At 46.3% G+C, this 19,962-nt stretch overlaps 2 protein-coding genes across 3 annotated transcripts; one reads left to right on the top strand and one right to left on the bottom strand.

Annotated features, from left to right (window-relative positions):
- Positions 1-414: 414 nt before the first annotated feature.
- wbp1 (WW domain binding protein 1) lies at positions 415-8,024 on the bottom strand. 2 transcript variants are annotated; one of them, XM_049020016.1, is made up of 4 exons: positions 7,802-8,024; positions 6,540-6,642; positions 5,788-5,955; positions 415-5,079 (listed from the first exon to the last, which is right to left on the bottom strand). In XM_049020016.1, the coding sequence occupies exons 1-4, from the start codon at positions 7,862-7,864 to the stop codon at positions 4,583-4,585; spliced, it is 831 nt and encodes a 276-aa protein (XP_048875973.1). In that variant the 5' UTR covers positions 7,865-8,024; the 3' UTR covers positions 415-4,582. The 2 variants fall into 2 exon arrangements, with proteins under 2 accessions (XP_048875973.1, XP_048875974.1); XM_049020017.1 differs by having other exon boundaries at positions 6,540-6,679; positions 7,802-8,020.
- LOC125746250 (ADP-ribosylation factor-like protein 3) lies at positions 7,754-15,542 on the top strand. Its single transcript, XM_049020018.1, has 8 exons — positions 7,754-7,810; positions 8,016-8,092; positions 8,830-9,052; positions 12,433-12,576; positions 12,664-12,780; positions 13,302-13,352; positions 13,584-13,769; positions 15,027-15,542. The coding sequence occupies exons 3-8, from the start codon at positions 9,050-9,052 to the stop codon at positions 15,072-15,074; spliced, it is 549 nt and encodes a 182-aa protein (XP_048875975.1). The 5' UTR covers positions 7,754-7,810; positions 8,016-8,092; positions 8,830-9,049; the 3' UTR covers positions 15,075-15,542.
- Positions 15,543-19,962: the final 4,420 nt, after the last annotated feature.

Genomic DNA, 19,962 nt, shown 5'->3' with positions numbered 1-19,962 from the left:
CCGACCTGAGGGCCTCATCTTCCAGTTTCATATCTTGTACCCCTTTTTTGTACTGTCCATGGAGTCTTCTTGGGAAGGATACTGGAATGGGCTGACATTTCCTTCTCCAGGAATCAATTTGGTCTGATTTGTGCATCTTATGTGACCCTATACAGCGTAGCTCGTTTCATTGAACTACGCAAGCCCCTTCTCCATGACAGGGCAGTGATCCATCGAAGGGGATATGTCACCTATAGATAAGTGTATCACATAAAAGTTCAGACTGTAAAATGGCTGCTACCTGTGGATTCATCACAGTGACTTGCTTGAAGTCTGATCACACCACCACACAAAGGCTTGTGTCATCTCTCCAGCACAGTCGTCAGACAGGAGGAAGCCCTCTTTTTGTAACAAAGTGAGAATTCACGCAGGTGCTAATGTGTTCAACTGTTTTATTATAAAAATAAAATACAAACCATAAGCTGATGCTACAAAGTATACAACACATCAAACATCGCATTCAGAAAAGGACATTTCAGTGTTTGAGTTTTGGCTTGATCTTTTTGACAGGAAGTGAGGACGCAGAAGACCCACTTCCTCTTCACGCAAGCTTTTTTTTTAATGTGAAATTTGGCAAATTACCATGAATATTAATCAACCACAATCAAAATAAAGCTTCAATAAAGTGTATAAACAAGCCCCACATAAAACATGTGCGATAGACATTTTAATTCCACAGTATGTGTTCTCAGATTACAACTTTTGTCACAGCCTGCTGGGGAAACGTGGGCAGACCACAGTAAGGCTGAACCCAAAGCAGGTCCACGGTGGTTAGTCCGCTGCCGTGTGACAGCGATGGTGACTTTTGAGTTTCAAAACTGCTGGGGGGTAGAGAGCAGACTGGTGAGGAAAGAGACAGTATTTATGAAAAGTATCAAAGATGCACATTTTGTGGTCCTACTGCTCAAATACATGAACCTTCCTGTCCAACACCCCCAGTGTTTGAAGCCGCATTTTAAATCGTAACCACATATCAAGTAGTCGTAATGATCACCAACACCTTTACTGTCTTTTTGGGGAAGGGGATGCTCGTCTGTTCAATTCAAATCATGAGTAAAGCTGTATGGGGGGGGCATTTAAACAAAAACACAATGGCTCAGTGCCACCTTAACAGAGGTAACAAGAAAGGTATTTACAGAGCATAAAAACACGAAAGAATATGGCAAGAATGCTTTTTTTGATGATGCCGAAGTACCCCTCGAGTACAGTGCAGCACGTACTGAAAATATTGCTACCAAAGCAAACGGACAAACTGAAATATTATTGCAGCATATACCAGTGAGTTATAATTTTTTTGCATAGCCTAGTAACAATGTACAGTACTGAGGGGGACTGAGATAGTGGTGGGACAGAGGGCAAGAGGTAGAGTTAAAGACAGGGAGGGTAGGTGATGGAGGGGAGGAGACCACCCCCAGGGTGCAGGGGGAAGGGTAACTGCAGGGTGGGCTACCAGTTTGTGGAAGCCACTATTCTAAGTTTAGTGGTAAGAGCAGTGAGGCCCAGAAAATACACAGGTCAGTGTAACACCCACTACACTCTGGTGTGCGTAACGGGTTTGCTGGAAGAAAGTACTGGAAAGACACCCATTCCCATTCTGGGAAGAACGGAGCAGAATGGAGATCTGGTCCGAACCACAAGCGGACCGTCAGAAGACAAGCAGCTCGCAGACGCGTCCGATCGAGCCAGCTGTTGATAACAGGTAAGCTCCAACGCCACTCATGGTAGGGAGCTGGGAGGGACCAAAAAAAAAAAAAAAAAACATGGACCATCTGGGGGTCCCTGAGAAGCCGGTTTGGGAAACACTGCCTTATAGGCCTGGTGCCTGGGCTGGTAGCAGCCAAAGTGAACACAGCAGAAATATATACCGAAATACAGAGCAGGTGGAAAATATGAAAACTGCCGTCTTCCTGTATTTATACACAAATAGGCTCCCCACATCGTAGCATATGATAATAAGGGTAAATTTAAAGTCACTGCAAAATACATACATCTACTGCCCTAATAATAGTACAGTGTGTTCTTGTCCAAGACAAAACACTGCAGTCTTACGGAGCAAGACGAGAAATCAGCTTGTATGGACAGAGCGTCAACAGGCGTTTCTCCTGCAGGAGAGATTATGAAAGCAGGAAACAGCTGGCAGCTGAGGGACCAAGTGCTTCCCCTTAGACCATGAGCAGAGAGAAGAACAAGACATGCTCGTGTCAAGCAGAAAAGGGGCGAACAGAACCCCCACTGCCGTGGTACTGTGCGCCCTCTGAACTTTTTTTTTGCCATTGTTGTTTATATATAAAAAAAAAAAAAAAAAAAAAAAAAAACTTTTTGTGCTCGTTGACGTGGTGTGAAGGGAATTCGAGGAGCGTAGGCTAAACCTCAGGCTCTCCGGGGAACTGGACAGAGCACGGAGAGGGGGGGAAGGAACAGGCAGATCATGGGGGGGGGGGGACAGGCAGAGAACAAGGCGGAGTTGAAAGGGAACTGCCGACGGGAAAAGCGTGCCTGCCGTCTGAAACGTCAAAGACAGACATGATGTTCATGAGAGTCTGCTGGTTTTATTAGCCCTTTTTGTCTTTAGTAAACAAGAGCAGAAACGTTTGAACCTGGAAATCCTGGCTAGCAGAATGGGAGCAATCAGCTACTGACGCAACTTACTTAAGGAGGGGAACGAAAAAAAATACTGCATTAGTCTACACAAAGCATGCATTTATTTACATCTGTCCTTAGGTTACTCCCAGAACAAAATGTTCTTCTTACACATACACTTCTCTGGGTTTTCAAGATCCCAAACGATGTTGGGCAATAATTTTATTTCCAAATGTGATCTAAAGATGATGGGAACCAGCAACCTCATCTTCAACCATTACCACCACATGTGGGCTTCATATTTTCGGAAGCTCAGGAGATCAAGTCCATTCTCAGGATAAGCGAAACAACAGACCTTTGTCGGGATAGATACCTGCCATGGTTCCCATCACAACCCACCACTGCAACCTGCAGTGCAGAACTCCATAAGGTGTCATTACCCATAACCCTCGGTGGCACTCGTTCATCCACCAGGCTTGTGGATTCGCTGGCATTGTTTTAATACCAACCAGTCATCCAATTTTTTTTCTTCTCACGGTGGCGGGAGGGAGTGGTGATGTGCATAAGTGCTGTTACGGCGAGTGCTATTCCACAGATTTACACCATCCCCCCACCCAAAAAAAGGCTGAAGATTCTTGTGCTTATACATGTCAGTCCTTTACGAACGTCATGGGAAACCAACATTACAGTTTCCCACCCCCCTCACCACAGCAACATGTTAATTTGCCACAACACAAGTGACCGCTTCTTGCGCAGCAGAGTGGGGGGGGTGGGAACAAAAAAAGCATCATGAATGCGAGGAGCAGAGTGGGGCGGGGGGGGGGGGGGGGGGGCGGGGTTCACGTCACACTCCCAAGCTTAAACATGAGCTCTCAGTGCATCTTACAGTAGTGGTCTCAGAGCATAAGCTAAACGAACACAACACACCCCAGGGACGCACCCACACAAACGGGTCCTGATCTTCAGCTACAAAGTGACCAAACTCAAAGACGATGCCTCAAGGAACCTCGTTGACTATATTGCTTTCGACCAAGGTAGAAAGTGTCAGAATTCTCCCTTCGAATCCCACTACGAGTGATGCCTCCTCTCCAAAGGGATGGCGGCCAACACCCACCCTGTCACCGCACGACATTTAGCGCCCCCCGCTCACACCGTGGCCCGGGTGCTAATTATAGACGAGCTGTAGACATGGCATCGCGGGTTGGTGTCAGCTTCCGTCTACACGGCCGACAGGCAAACAAATTTAAAGGCCAACCCCCCCCCCCCCACCCTGTGCTCAACACGTCGACTCCCCCTCCCTCACCCGTGTTTATCATTTCATCTCCCAAACGTCTTTGAAATGGGAGAAATGGTGAGGGGAGGAGGAGTTGGCGTCCCCCATTCAGCCAACACACCCGAGTGAGAACAGCCAAAGCCTCCTGCCAAAAAATCCTGCCTGTGTAAGAGAGATCCCTGTGCAGAAGAAGTGACAAGAGGAGAAACACCACCCCCTCCATGATTTCATATTTAGACCCCCCCTAGAATGGCAAGGGGGTGAAAGTACGGAGCAGGAGATAAGCTCATAGCTGGGGGAGAGGCACATATGGGGAGGGAAAAGTTACACACAGTTCCATATTACATTTCTTCAAAACAACCAGGTGGTGTGTGTGTGTGTGTGTGTGTGTGTGTGTGTGTGTGTGTGTGTGTGTGTGTGTGGGGGGGGGGGGGGGGTTATGTCCCTCCCCAGCAAAGAAAAAATGTGTTCATTCAGCCTAGATGGGGCTGGGGACAAGATGGGAAACAAGCCAGATGCACTGCAATTACCGTTATTACCATGACGACTCGTTTAAGGCGATGAAGCTGTCCGAGAGAGCAGAACCCACGCGCTATTTCTACACCCTTTCTGAGAAGTCTGGGCAGGCTTTCGGTTGAGGGATATTAATGAGGACGACTGCAGGAAGCCCCAGACTTGCCCGCAGCCCTCTCACACCAGAGCATCTCCGTCACTGCAGGCGTCCGGGGCCAGCGCCTCGTAAGAAGCCTTCCTCTGCCCGCCGGACAGGCGCTCAACACAGCAGGAGCCTGAAGCCCCCTGACAAAGGCGTTCCTGGTCCTCCTCTTCCTCCCCAGGTGCAAAGCCGTCCCCAGCATCTATCTGGCACACGCACACCTCGATGCCAGAGTCGCCCGTCACGTGTCGACGGCGGGTGTTCATCTCCTCCCCGGAGGGCGGGGCATCAGGCGGCTCCGCCTCCTGCTGCACCGACTGGCCAGAGGCCCCTGCCGCGGCGTCGTCAACTGGCAGGCTGGCCGCCTGCTCTCGGACAAGCCCCACCCCCCCAGGGGACCCCGGCGATGATGGCTCTACAAGATGTGCGACGGGAAGGACCTCAAGTGGACTCTCTGAGTACGGTGGTGGCGGGGTGGGGGGGTGGCCCACTACCTCCTCGTAATCCGGCAGCTTGCAGTCAGTCCAGAAGCCTGATAGAACCGAGAGGAGATTCAGCTCACAGTCCAGCATCATGACAGCAGAAGCAAAAAGAGCACAACAAACTTAGAGGTGCTCTCTTTTGAGTGGGCAGTGGGAGGCTCTGTGGGCCAGAACTTGTGAAGGTTGCTGGTTCAAGTCCCATGGCTGTCAACATAATGCCACCATGGGACCCATAACCAAGGGACTGAACCCCAGCTCCTTATCCTACTCTGAACCTCCCTCGTATGTTGCTTTGGATAAAAGCAGGTTTTACTTAACTGTTAAATAGTACACCCATAGACATACAACAAAATATTGAGCGTCAGCAAGTAGCTATCACAGTTAAGGAAGGCCACCAAAATGAGTACTTTCCACCCTCAGTGACCAAAGATTTACCAAAACCTACAAAATAAAACAGTCCAAAAGACATAAGGCTTCAAATCTACCGCCAAACGTCTTTTTGAAACACTGCAATAAGCTCAAAGCAAAAATAAAATATTCCACTGGATGGCCATCACCCGACACCAAACTCTCCGCTCCGCCCTAAATTACCGGGATGAGAGCCGACAGCTGAGTTAATTAAAAGGTGGCGAGCACACAAAAAATGAGCCCCTCGATGTGACTCTAGGTTGGATTTCAGAAATGAGACCCTCCAATGTTCGTGCCATTGGGATGATCTGGTGTCTGCATCTCAAACTGGGTTGAACAGGCACACTCACGCAGACTGATGGGCGGGGGGGAGACAAAGGAGCTGGAGGCGCCCTGATAGGCCATGAGACTGATCTCCCGCTGGCGCTGCTCCTGCTGGAGACGCATCTTCACCCGGCGGTGGCGGTACGCACAGCAGCAGCTCAGCATGATGACCAGAGTCCACACCAACCAGAACCCTGGAGGGACAGAAAGGGAGACACGTCACACCCTCAGGCTCACCGAACGATAGGATGGATGGATGGATCCCAAAGGAAATTTAGGATTTGTAAAGGGATAAGAGTCAGAGGTTCCTAGAACGAGTTTAGCAAGTGACTTAAAGTTGCCCCAAAAAGTGAAACGATGTGGGGAAAGCAAGTAAACAAAGATGATGTCAGAATGGTGTCATAGGGAGTGGTGTCAGTTTCTGGGACAAGGATGCCTTAGAGCCATCCATTAAAAGTAAACAAAATTTCATATTTAAAAACACACAAATATGTCAGATGTACAAGGAATGACAAAATAAAGATAAAACCATGCAAATCAAACCCACCAAGCCATGTTAGATACGTTTAAAAATTAAAAATAATGCTTTAAGACGTTTTTGTTTGGAATGTGGGGCAGAATCAAATCATTTAGAGCGTGACGAACCTGTTCGAGTCCAATACACCTTCCAAGAAATTCAGGAGGGAAGCACGATCGACATGCACACACGGGGGGAGGGGGTTTGGGGAAGAGAAGACGTTAAACGGCGGACAAAGAGAAGCCGGAGCGGGGCACCTACACCACAGCTCGTAGTAGTAGGTGCAGCAGTGCGTCTCTCCGCAGCAGTAGCCCATCTCACAGCGGTACTGCTCATTGTTGACCCCGAAGCAAAACTCCTTTCCCTGCACGACACAGAGAGCAATTTCCAACCCTTTGAAACTGAAAATGAAGGGGGGATGAGTGTTTTACTCAAAAGAAAACTGGGCCATAGAGATTACACGATAACGTCCCTTTGTTTCTACCAAGATGAAACCGAAACGTCAGAAAGCACAGATTATTATATTATAGTTTGGAGAAATAATGATTTTTTTTATTGGTACACCACTTTTGGGGTGGATAATCCACCCCCTCAATCCCGGTTAAATTAGGCAATCAACCTCCCCCCCCATATCAAAGCTACGTTTTTCTAAATCGAAATCCTGGCTGCTCTCGGGACTTACAACCCCTTTCACCAGAACCGTTTTATTGACATATTTGCGCAGAATCCACGATATATTGCAGCTATTATATAAAAAGCCTCAAATTAGATGAGCCAAACTTTCCCTTCTTTGTTGTCATACTTGCATGGGCACGGATAATGGGGGGGGGGGACGACACAAAATAGCCAACAGGCTAACAGCGACCGCAAGCTAACCGGCTGCAGGTAGCTCTGCGATGCTTATGGTACCCGAGAAAAGATGGCCAACATGAAATCAGAAAAAGCCCAGTTTATTGTCTACCATTTTAAAATGTTAGCCAACAAAGGCGAGCCAGCTAAGCATGGCTACCCAGCCAGATGACAGGAAAACTGCTGAACTGCTGCCAGGACAGCAATTCAGCTACAGCATTTCCATATAACCGAATAACAGCCTCACCAGCCCCCATCTTTGTTCAATTTATTTCAATTTAATCATGGCCAAACTGTCTGGCTATGCAAAAAAACTGTGTGCTTCACGCCGACAGGTTTTTCCCTTTCATTTTACTGTAAGTGCTGCCACTGATGGAAAGTTGGACCGCACTAGGCAACTAGGCAAGTGATGCCAATTTCTTCAACGAGCTAAACAGCAGTACGAACAATGTATATTTATTTCATCTTCTTCTGCGACATCTCTTCCAATCATAAGCCAGGCCGTCGTAAATACGCCATCGTTTGTGGTAAATAAAAACTAGCGTCACCAAACTTTTTTGAGCCCATGTTCCTTTGTGACAACGGATACGCATAATAGGCGGGCCTCTCATCGCAGCGATCCCCGCACTAGAGTGAACATCCATGCCGACCAAGGAACGCGATAGCCGGCTTACCTGCACTAGGTAGGTCCCGGTGCAAAGCAAACCTACGATGTGTCCCAGCGTTTTATGCGGCATATTTCTGGGTTGCTGGCCGATCGCACAGTGGAGACCATATAGCTAGAAAGCCGAAGCTCGTACTAGACAAAGACGTCGGTTATTACCATTACACTAGCGATGTAGTGGCTCGCCAGCTTGCTAACTACATTATTTGCTTTCGCCCTCACAGGAAGCTTGATCACTGTTACACCCAGGAAAGCGACAGACCGAACAACCAATAGAGGGCGTGACATTGACACACAACAGGTGAGAAAGTTAAACTCATCAAAGAGGTTCGATGTCCTCAGCATAACATAAAGCTACCCCATATGCATGTCAAGTTACAGTAATTATAGTAAGTAATCATACAGTAATTGCAAAAAAATGCAATGCATTTGTCCTGCCGTGTGATTTTTCTTTTCATTTGCTTATATTTAACAGTATACGCTGAAATCGCACATACTGTACTCAAGCTGTAGAATACTCATTTTATTCTAACATATCCATATGTTCAGAATTGGACAGTAGGAACATTAATAACAACCTAGAAATTGTAATAAGATAAATTTTCATTGCCTTTCTGGGTAATTTCTCTAACCTTATTTTAGATTTTTCAGTTTCATATCTCTATATGTTTATCATTAAATATATAGTTTTTAAAATATCAAGCTGGTTATACGCAAATTAAAACTAAGAGCTGTTCTGGGGGGAGTAAGCTTACTTATTTCAAATGTACCTTTCCCTTAATGCATCAATGGCTATATTGATAAAGATTTTATCCTGACCATCATTATACTCTGTTATAGTTGGTTTTAATAACCCATATAACATGGTGATCCATTATGACTTCATGGATTGAGTTGTGGTTATCGCGACTCCTGAAGTTACGTTGTCGTACAAATTTCACAGCTCAATCGGTCCCATTAATTGTATGTTAGAAACGAGGATGTTTAAATATATTTTAATTATAAGATACTAATATTTGCTACGTTTCGATATGTCAGTTACATGTGTTTTAAGGGCTCAGAAAGGCAAAGCGAACGGAACTGAAAACGGTTCGTCTTCAGCCGGCTGACGCGGGACCGCAGAACCGACGGAACTGCTCACTGTTTACGATGACGTCACGGCTGCCATAGTTACAAGGAGCTTGGGCGGCTCGGGGAGGCTGTGCCTGCTGGTGAATCCCACCGAGCGACCTCGCGATCCAGCCGAGCGGACCGAACCATGGTAAGTGGCGGGATACTTTCCTGATCCGCCTATGATCTCCATTATCGCACTTTATTTGTTTTAAATAAAACGCTATTCGGATGCATCCTCATGTAGAATTAATCGATCGTGTCCCCCTACCCCGTTCCTGGTACCTGCCGATTTAATAATGACTTTCAGTAGCTATATCGCTTGATGTTTATACGTATGTATTGGTTATGGCACTCGAATTGCGTACTGATGGCGAGGAACTGTTATAGTAAGATTCTTGAAATATTACTGAGTCCAGATGTGGGTCAACTTTGTGCTCTGCCCCGCGTTTGTTAAGATTGTGCCAGGCTATGTAGCTAGCAGGCTAAGTAATACGGCAGCATGGCCTAGCTGGCTTAGTACAACTGCATCACTAAAGTGGCTGATCTGTCGAAGAGCTGCTCGCCCGTCCGTCTTCGCCTCACTTGTTGCGGATCTACTTTATTCATCTGAATATGCTGAATCTACAGGGTGAAGTCAGTTCTGGCTCGTTATTTTATATAGCTAACACGTTACATTCAGAGGGACATTTTAATATCTGAGTTTTAGTGCCGTCTATCATAATTGTTTAATCCAACTAAAATAATGTGTATATGAGTCTTATTTTACTGGTTACATTCAATCAACTTGTGGGAGTCTGTGCTTTTGACTCGCATAATATTCTAATGTTCGTCTTAATCATGCGTGTTATGTCATCGGTATATGACAGTTCAGCAAGCGGATGCTGTGTCCTTAAACTGTACATCCAGTCCGTGCCCTAATATAAGCGTCTTGGGATTTTAGAAGGACTCTGTTGTTTAGAAATCCGATTGTGCGTGTAGCTCTAGAATGTTCTTCGCATGCGATCAAGTATAGGAATAGGATAGTAGAGGGAAAAGTCACGGATGAATGTCCCTAATTATCTGAGTGATATTCACATGTTAATGATGGTGACTGTTCTTTCAACCGCCTTCCGTTGGCTGGCAAATTTAGTCCCACTGGGTAATTCATACACCAGACAAAAACATTTGCATTTTAAAAAAGTTAGAAAGGTTTCTTGGTGTGCATGAAAATGCTAGTGTCCACCATACAAAAATGTTTTCAGTAAATTATATAAACTGATTTTTTTCAGAAATATATTTATATCGGAACGTACCATGTAATAATACGTCACGTGTCGCATAAAATTTGGATAATAGCACCTGCTAATTGCAAAACGCAGATTGAAGACCTGGTGTTCATTTATAGTAAACCTGAAAAATATTAACTAACTTAGTAGTTAATTTGGCTCTGGTTACTAAAACACCCCTAATGCTCCGTAAACTCCAGACACGCTCGTGCCTCCAGCTGTCCAATCAGAGACTGCCTGACAGTGAGAGGCGGAGCGCTGTTGGCGTCCCTTTAATCTGCGACCGTCATGGCAGCGCCAAGTCTTTGAGTGATCGGTACTGATTGGGCAGGGCGTACTTGAGACGCGGAGTCACCTAAGGTCATTTCATCACTGCATCACTGAAGCCTAATTTCTCAAGAGCAAGCCACAGAAACGTTTGCTGAATGCTGTTGTATAATGCATCTAGTTTAATGTGACTTGAGATTTACATTACAGTCCTACTGTGACCACTCCTGGCCCTATTATTTAAATGAAATAAGAAGAATTCCATTCGTCCACTTTCTGAATCCACTTATCCTATTCAAGGCCGCAGGGATCCAGAGCCTATCCCGGAGGCTACGGGCACAAGGCAGGGAACAACCCAGGATGGGGCGCCAACCCACCACAGGGCACACTCGCACACCAGTCAGTCAAACACGCACACCTAAGGGCAATTTGGTAATTCCACTTGGGCTCAGCATGTTTTTGGACTGTAGGGGGAAACCGGAGGAAATCCCGCAACGACAACATGCAAAACTCTACACACGGAACCCTGGTGGGGGCAACAGTGCTAACCACTGCACCACCGTGCCACCCCTGAGCAGAATTAATATTTGAAATAATTATAATGATTTTAAAATAAACAAGTATACCTGTATTGATCCATTCTATTAATCCATTTTTCATAATGATTTATCAGATACACAGATGTGGTGAGCCTGTAACACCACCACCAGCAGAAGGCCCATGTACATTCCTGTCACTGTACTTGGCAAATAAAAGTGATTTTAATCCTTGAGTCTGCCAGACAGCTGGTGTTTTGATTGTAATATTTTTGGCTCAAACTTCAGATATTGCTACTTATTCAATGTGGTGAGCCCATCTTGGGAAACACAAGGCATGGTAACAGCCGGGGGCAATGCGGATGGACACGGAGAATGCAGTCAATTACACACCAGTGCCAATTTGAGGATGCCAGCACTACTGAGTCTTTAGGTGGGGGGAGGAAACTGGAGCGCCGGTAGGGAATTCCACAGAGAGGGCACTCGGATTACCCAAACTTGGAGGCAGGATGGGCCACAAGCCCTGTCCCTTAGCCCCCACGCTAGCGCCCGTCTGGTCTTTCCTACACCTCCCTGCTTGGGTGTAAGGAGAGCCCCGCGTCCCGTGTTTCACTTCGGCCTCCTGTTACAGCGGAGGCGGCTGGCTGACGTCTCGCCCCGTACATCAGTCACCATCTTCCGTCCGCTGAGGATCTCAAGGGCTGCATCTGACAACTGCCTTTTGATAGCTTCTCTTAACAGCGACACCCTCCTGGTAAAGATGGAGATGTTTCATTATCCATTTAGATTTTATGCATGGTAATAAGCCAGGCGCTGTGCGCGCACTGTGCCGTTTCTGTTACCTGTCAGTAATTTACACATGGAAACGCTGAACTTTGACATTTACTCATATAAAGCAACTCTGCCATATGGAGTTGCGGACACAACGGCAGTATTGTGGTATAAAAGAGAAATTTAGGCATACTGACAGGGAAGAATTTCAATCCTGAAGCCATTTTGGCCTTTAGCTAAGGTTTGTTTTGCTGTATTAATGGTAGCAAAGGGTCTAGCGGACTCCACTGCTGGTGTTTGTCATGCATGGGGGTTCGTCATGTTTTGTGCCACGAACTGGACAGCATTAAGCCAAGAAGCAGGTGACAGGTGACACCTGTGTCACCATGGAATTATTTCTTGGCTGATGTCAGCTTCAGTCGTACCTGATGGATCAACTGATGTAGAGGAGAGGTGAGGACATGTGGCAAAGAGGTGGGAAGAATTGTGAATACAGGTCCACAGAAAGTCATGTCCTAGTGAGTTGTGGTGTGAACCGTCTAGAATGTGATCCACTTTGACCCTGTCCTTCCCTGGATAGGCTCTGGAGCACATCCAGATTAGGTTATGGGCCATTCAAGATGGATGGATGGATATATGGACGAGTTGATTGGTTGAGTATATTGCTCTGGGTTCTCGCTGCTCTGTAGGGCTTGCTGTCAATCCTACGGAAGCTGAAGAGCTCTCCGGACCAGGAGGTGCGTATCCTGCTGCTTGGCCTGGACAATGCGGGCAAGACCACCTTGCTGAAGCAGCTGGCTTCCGAAGATGTGAGCCACATTACACCCACGCAGGTAACCACGCCATTACACAGGTACCTCCTCGGGTCAGGATCGGGGTTTCCCTGGATCGGACTTGGACCCTCTCTGCTTTCTCCCCAGGGCTTTAATATAAAGAGCGTGCAGTCTCAAGGCTTCAAGCTGAATGTGTGGGACATCGGGGGCCAGCGAAAGATCCGGCCCTACTGGAGGAACTACTTTGAGAACACGGATGTGCTGGTGAGCTGCGTCGGTGGCGTTGGACGCTCTCGACTCGTATTCCCAGCACCCTGCTGTAGATTTTTAATATTCCTGAATCTGTAATAGCCCTACAGGAGACGGATCGCCCGTGGCGAAAACCGTACTTACGAGAAGTGAACCATGGCAGAGATACTCTACTTGGCTGTCGTACAAAGACCACAGCCCCAGAAATGGCGTGAAACCTAGTGAGGAACAGAAACAGAGCTGTGCTGTGTCTTTTTTTTTCACGGGGGGGCAGAGCAGACCCACATGGGGCGGTCTCAGGTGATTCATGCAGAACGAACACATCCCTTCCCTGACTAGGCCTCAGGAAGGGTTTTGGGTTTCGCTGCTTGAAAATGGTGAGCTTAGTTGTCTTCTTCTCATGCCTAGGTGACAGAATCTTGGCGAGTCATTGACCGGGTTGTTGTTTCTAGCTTATGACTTGAAGGAGGGCCGTTTTCTAAGATAATAAGTTAGTGGTGGTGACCGCATTCAGGATGTCGTCTTCATCCTGACAGATCTACGTCATTGACAGCGCAGACAGGAAGCGCTTCGAAGAGACAGGCCAGGTAAGAGAACCATCCGATCCAGAGTGTGGAGCCAGCGGGATGGGGAGCGGCGGTTTACGCGGGAACAGAATCCATTACTACAGTGTGTAGTCATTGTGGAAAAATTAGAGCAGATTCATTTATAACTCGATGGAAAATAATGTTGAAGATGTCTGCAGCAGGCCATCCAGGACAGAGTTTCCCAGAATGCATAGCGTCACTCTCCATCTCCCCGTCACCCCTCCTTCCCAGGAACTCGCCGAGTTGCTGGAGGAGGAAAAGCTGAGTGGGGTGCCCGTCCTGGTGTTTGCCAACAAGCAGGACCTCATGACAGCCGCCCCGGCTGCGGAGATTGCTGAGGGCCTCAACCTGCACACTATCCGGGATCGGATATGGCAGATCCAGGCCTGTTCTGCAGTCACCTCCGAGGGAGTGCAGGTATTGCATCTTTCCCACAGACATGCTCTCAACTGGTGATCCGTTATTTAACATTGGTATTTTAAATTAGGACCATTTATTTACATTTGTTACCAGTTTATTATGTCCATATGAGTTTATTAAAGGGACCTTATTATGCTCATTTTCAGTTTTCATATTTTGGAGGCGGGGTCTGCTAGAAGAGATTCACATGCTTCAGTGTTCCACAAACACATTATTTTTGTCATACTGTACATACTGCACATTCCGCCCCTGTCTAGCAGTCTGCAGACAGATCTATGCAGGTAAGCAGCCAATAAGGATTGTGCTACAAGGTGACCTCACCATGTTGTGGAAGTAAGTGCAGGAATTTCAACAAGGCGTTTCAGGCAGATTAAAGAAAAATAGTTTCTGTGGTGAGTTTTGGCGTGTACTTTGGGCAGGGACGGATTATGGGTTGTGTGGGCCCTTGGGCAAGACATTTGCCAGGGCCCCCCCCACCACCAGCACCACCACAACCACCACAATTCAAGGGCCCTTGGCAGCCAAACGCCCTCCCTATAGGGTCAGAGGCCCTTGTAGGCAGAGGATCAAAGAATGTAGGCCCTCTAAAATAGACAAACAAAAATACATTGTTGATAAGCGTTGCAAATTGTTTTGGGCTAGGGGCCCCATGGGCCCCTTGCACCCCAAGGGCCCCTGGGCAGCGGCCCTGCTGGCCCGGTCCGTAATCCGTCCCTGACTTCGGGCCTTAAGACTTTGCAGACCATTTACATGCACATAAAGCTATATAACACACAAAAGGAAAGGGGAAAAGCTTAATTGGTCCCCATTAAGCTTAAGTGTATTTTAACGGAGCATAGTGGATATTAAATAAAACCTTATTGTTTCATTTGTTTAACATTTGTTTTTATAATTTTAGAGTCCGGTTTGCCTGAATTAGTCTTTTTAATAAACCCTTCCCCTTTTCCAAGGAGGATCTCAATAAGGGATGTATGCTGTGCTCCACTAACATAATCCCGCATCTGGAAGGTTGTTGAGTCAAATCCAGCATAACAGCATCGCTTTAAGGCCCTTAAGCAAAACCCTTAACTCCAAAAACTCAGGCAGAAAAATGGCCAAAACACCATTCTCTTTCTCAGAATTGTGTATGGTGTACTTTTTTTCCCAAGAGTACCACAGCAGTGCCCTTACCGGTTCCTGGTGACAGCTGTAGGTCCCTAAAGCATTAAAAACCATGATCAAGGAGCTGAAATCATCTGTCTTCCTCTTTCCCAGGATGGCATGACGTGGGTGTGCAAGAACATAGCGACCAGGAAGAAATAATGACTGGAACCTGCAGAGATTGTCTGTGTGTGATCTCCAGCAGCTCAACACAGGAATAAAAGGAACAGATAGTATTTATTTTATATAAACGGACTGCAGCCCTCATGTTAGTGTCACTGAGTGTTTGTCAGCTATGACCACTGGGAACTGTACAATTTGTATGATACAGTAAGTTATTAGGCTTAAAGATATCACTACTTTCGTAAACAGTACGTTGCACTCAGCTTCATGACAGACATTCCAACAGATGAAGGCTTATAGTGAAATACAGTATAGACATCTCGATCATATATATATTTTTTCCAATAAGATAAAAGTAGAATGAGTATGACTGACTGTCCTTTAGTGTTTCTGTGGTCTTACGTTTTGTTTCATCTTGCTTACTTTTTATAATGGACAGCGTGAGGTTCCAGATGAAAATGTTTAGATTTTGACTTGTTTTGTAACGAATAAACCGCTGAATTAAAACAGTGTTTCTTTTCCTGGAAAGAAATCGCTGCGTATGTGCGGTTTTTGTGTCAGGTATAAGTCGCTTGTAGTAGTCGTTTTATGTCAGTAGAGGGAGCCGTCTACGCGCAGTTACTTTTATGCCTCGCGCCGATACAGCGGCGTTTACGATTTTATTCCCAGGAACGTGCCAGAATTGTGCGCGGTTTCATGTGTTTCTTTTCGGCGTAGCTAGGTAATATACGGAATATGACAAAAGGTTAAAAGAAAATGTGTTAGGTCGGGAATGGGTTTGGGTTATGTGGTCGTGGGTTTATGGGATAGAGTCTTTGGATAAATTTAGGTTTGCTCAAATATCTTTCGTTTAATAGAGCCTGTCACTGCGAACCGAAAAATCATCAGAAATTAGTTATGTTAATTTTGTACATGATAATCATTCTTGACTCAGATATACAGGACAGTAGTGAATACCAAAGAAAGTCTATATTTAAAGGCCGATTTTAACGAACCGCTGCAATATAACATACCTACACCCCTCATGCATACGCAGTAAGTTATTGGGATACCGCAGCAATTCAATTACTTAAGTGTACACCTTGTTCGCCATGATTTACCGCCAAGAAATTGCCTTTTATTGCCTTTTGCCCAAATCTACCCTGTCGACTGGGGTTGAATGCTCCACTGTCCTCATAGGACATTTACATAGAACCTCTTTCCAAGTCTCTAATAGACCTTCAGTACAATTTGCATTTATATAGCTCTCTTCCTACCCGACATGGTTTGGGTGGTTTGCCATGATAAAACAAAACTCCTCTGGCCTTGACCTGCTATATTCTGCCGGGCTGCGTCCCCGATATTAGTTTAGGCAAGCTTAGTAACAAAGGAGTCCCAGAACCATTTGCAGCAAGAGACCCCAGAGTGTAGTGGCTCATCTCAAGGTGATGTATGTGGGCTGGAGTCTTTAAAGTAGGAGTAATCACTCTCTCCAAGCACAATGCAGTCCAAGTCAGAGAAGGTCTTTGCTTTGGTTTACCTTAATGTGCTTTTATTTAATCAATATGAAAACATGTTAATTGTTGCGATATTACTCTAGCTTTGATATAACCTAAGAACCCATGAAGGTGTTTAATGAGAAGATCTCTTGGTGGGCTTGGTTGAGGTGGACAAGTCTTCCAGCTTTGCTGAGTGACACACGGAAGTGTTTCTGTTGTAGGGTCTTCTCCAAAGCAGATGAAACTCAATGCTCAACTGGTATTTTCTTCTTCTGTTCCACTTAGCAAGTTCTAGCAGTTCCTGTGAATCAGTTTTAAGGCACCTGAGTTTGTGCACTAAAGATAACTGTTAAAATCTTAGAAGGGAGTCGGCTGGTCTGCTTTGCACAAGGTGCCTCAGTAAATATCCCTTTATATGATGGGTGACATGGTGGTTGGAAAAGAGTGCTGTTGCTTCACCTCCATTGCTCATGCCTGCGAGTTGGAGTTGCAGTCTAGCCCTGTGTGGGAACGTTCTCTCCATGTTTATCTGCATTTCCTGACATCGTCCAGACAGGTGAATCAGGGGCTCTTGTGTTCCAACAATGGGCCTATTTCCCACCAGCAAGTCAACTATCTTATACTGCAGATCAGTGCAACCTTGATTGGCTAAGCATTTAATAAAAACATATGGAGAAACGAGAAAAGTCCTTAGTGTCTCCGATGAAAAACGGCACTCACTAAATAGTATGTTTCGGCATTATCTGTTTATAATAGATCAGTGAGATGTTAGCAGTGAAATGTATGTGCTGAAAAGATCATTTCTAATTGGCTGTTTAAAAAATGTCCATTTTGACATAAGGCAGAAAATGCGATGGCCCTCATGCGTGACGAGTAATAAAATCTCCCTACAGACACTGGGTGCTCTCGTCATGTTAACTTAATCATTAACATCTGATCCTTGAAATGCAATAAGCAAAATAAACAGCACTCAATTACCATAACTACAGAAGCGCTTGAGATATCTTTTCTTGAAGAATGGCTCCTTAACAAAATCTCAAAATGAGAACATCGAGGACCAGTGTGCACCCCACCAGCACTCCACTGCAAGCCACTTAGATCCTCTTTAGATGTCTGATCCCTCTCCTCTTTCACCGCTAACCCTTCAGAAACGCAAAGCACCCTGACCCCCAACAGGCTGGGGGGGGGGCGACATAAATCAGGGACTTTTCCCAGCCTTGGCTCTCCAACCCGAAAGTCTGTCGGCTCTCTGCTCTGGGGAGACGTGAGACAGATTGACAGCGACAGCAGAAAGACTGAGGGAGACGCTGGGACTTCATTAAAACGTTCCACCCTACACGCTCTCAGGCCCCAAAGCCCTGGTCAGCCAGCATTACCTCTCGGTAACAGCAGCTTACGATGCCACTGCTTTTTAATAGCTGTTTTGTGGTCTGTACCTCCCGCCCAGCCTCGATCTCACTGTCTGCTTGAACACACTGGCGACTCTCCACTCTCACCGACTGCCTGTCCACCATCCAGGCCACCTCAAAACCATGTCCTGACCTCCCCGGGCGCCTGGCTTTCAGCATCTTTGAGTGAACCCATGTACCGCTGGCTCCCTCACCGCCCAATAAGAATGAGACGTGCAGTACGCTTGCAAGCTCCGAACAGGTGACTTAATGTGAGATGCTAGACAGATGTGGCCTATGGCACTCCAGTCTCAATGAAGCGCCTTGTCGATCTTCGAAAAGAGCCTTTTCCTTCTTGCTGTTCTTTTTTATTTTATTATAATGTCCCCCTTCAGATGACTCCTGCTTGGTCACCCCCCCAGAAGCTTTTACTGCCCGGGAGGTGTCTGCTCCCTGGGGACGCCGTGGACTTGGGCCTGCTGTAATTAGGGACGATATAAATTGCACCCCCCCACCCCACCCCCACCTTCCAATCCCACCACCTCACGATGATTTGTGGCACTTCCAGCAGGGGGCAGGGACAGGGGGGCTGGGTCCCAGACTGTAGCAGAGGCTTCACACCCTCGTGTGGTTCAGGGCGGGGCCAGGGGTCAGAGAGGATGCCAATTCTCCATTTACAGATAAGGCAAAGGGGCGGGATTAAATAAAACCAAAGAATCTGGTCACAATTCATGCATATACAACCTATTGTATATAATAAGTACTCATAATACTTTAAAATGTATGATGAAGTATATTATCCATTGTGACCCATGGTCACTTTATTAACTGAAGCATGAATTTTTAATATGTGTAGAGTATTTGTTTCTAAGTTTACCCGGGCTCGACTGTGTTCTCGAGTTTAATCTTCACTCTTCATGAATTTTACTTATTTACGGTTACCCACCTTCTCAAGCAACATGGTCTGTCAACTGCCTAGGAGTTAAGCTTCCGGTCTCTCGGGTCTGCATAAAATCCCTTTGAACGGTCAAATCCATCCTCTTCAAACAGCTCCTAAGCCCAGAAGTACTGACTGCTCCTGTTTTGCGGTAGGATACGTCCAAGTTGGGACTTTACGCATGTTTTCTCTGGTTTCTGTAGGAAAGATGTGACTACAAAGGTAGCAGGAACGCAGGGCAGTGTCCTCCACTGCTGGTGAGAACCTCCATTTTACTGTACATGTGCCCTGAACTGCGAGTCGCTTTGAACATTAAATTAGTGGGCGTAAACATAAACAAACTAACACGGTGAGGTAGCAGACTGTTGGAAACCACTTTTATTGAGTGGTATGTCTCCCTCGCTCTGAGATAAGACTTCACTCAGTTTTATTGCTGGTTTCCTTGATAACAGTCGCTGTGACCAGCTGGAGAATGCAGTGAAGGGACAGTTACTAGGAGTCTCGGGAAACCTAAGCGGATGAACGACCGAGGACCCCAAGCATGGCGGTGGCCGGGGTCTCCGGGAAGTCTGGAAGCCGCTAGCCGCTTAGGGCGGGGAGGGGGGGGGCACAGAGGTCGTGCTCTTGACCCCCTGCTGACCACTGACCCCCCTCCCAATCCCCAGTGAGCTAGAACGGGCTAGAGAAACAACAGTTGTAAAAAAAAGAGAGAGGGGGCACACTTTATTGACTGATTGCCCTCATTTCTTCACTGATCTTTTTCCAATTTCCCCCACTTTCGGTCTGTCTGTCCACAACTCATAATTTGACTTTTTATCACCTCTTTCTCAAAGAGAGACTCGCCACGATCAGTCATTACAGCTCACAATGACACCTCCTCACCGATGCATGACAGGAATGGATTTCCACATTTGACTCAATCCAGGGGGTTACTTTAGTGTAACAGATTCGATATTTTTCAAATGAGCCAAGTTATATACATGCAGGCAGGATGAGATGATCTATTGCACAGTCTTAATGGATTTTGTCGACTTCAAAGACTGGGCACTCGCAGAAAAAAATGATATAATACCTTTGATAAAAACATATAATTATACATTTGATTAGCTGGGCAATTTATGCCA

Source organism: Brienomyrus brachyistius, chromosome 7, assembly GCF_023856365.1.
Source record: "Brienomyrus brachyistius isolate T26 chromosome 7, BBRACH_0.4, whole genome shotgun sequence".
NCBI lineage: Eukaryota > Metazoa > Chordata > Actinopteri > Osteoglossiformes > Mormyridae > Brienomyrus > Brienomyrus brachyistius.
Note: the sequence above shows the minus strand (reverse complement) of the source record. Positions and strands in the feature narration are given on the sequence as shown.

Coding starts and splice junctions, on each gene's coding strand:
- LOC125746250 (XM_049020018.1), top strand. Junction 12,577..12,663: donor GCCACATTACACCCACGCAG/GTAACCACGCCA, acceptor CTTTCTCCCCAG/GGCTTTAATATAAAGAGCGT. Junction 13,770..15,026: donor TCACCTCCGAGGGAGTGCAG/GTATTGCATCTT, acceptor CCTCTTTCCCAG/GATGGCATGACGTGGGTGTG.
- wbp1 (XM_049020016.1), bottom strand. CDS start 7,864: ATGCCGCATAAAACGCTGGGACACATCGTAGGTTTGCTTTGCACCGGG. Junction 6,643..7,801: donor CCGGGACCTACCTAGTGCAG/GTAAGCCGGCTA, acceptor TGTGTCGTGCAG/GGAAAGGAGTTTTGCTTCGG. Junction 5,956..6,539: donor CTACTACTACGAGCTGTGGT/GTAGGTGCCCCG, acceptor CTGTCCCTCCAG/GGTTCTGGTTGGTGTGGACT.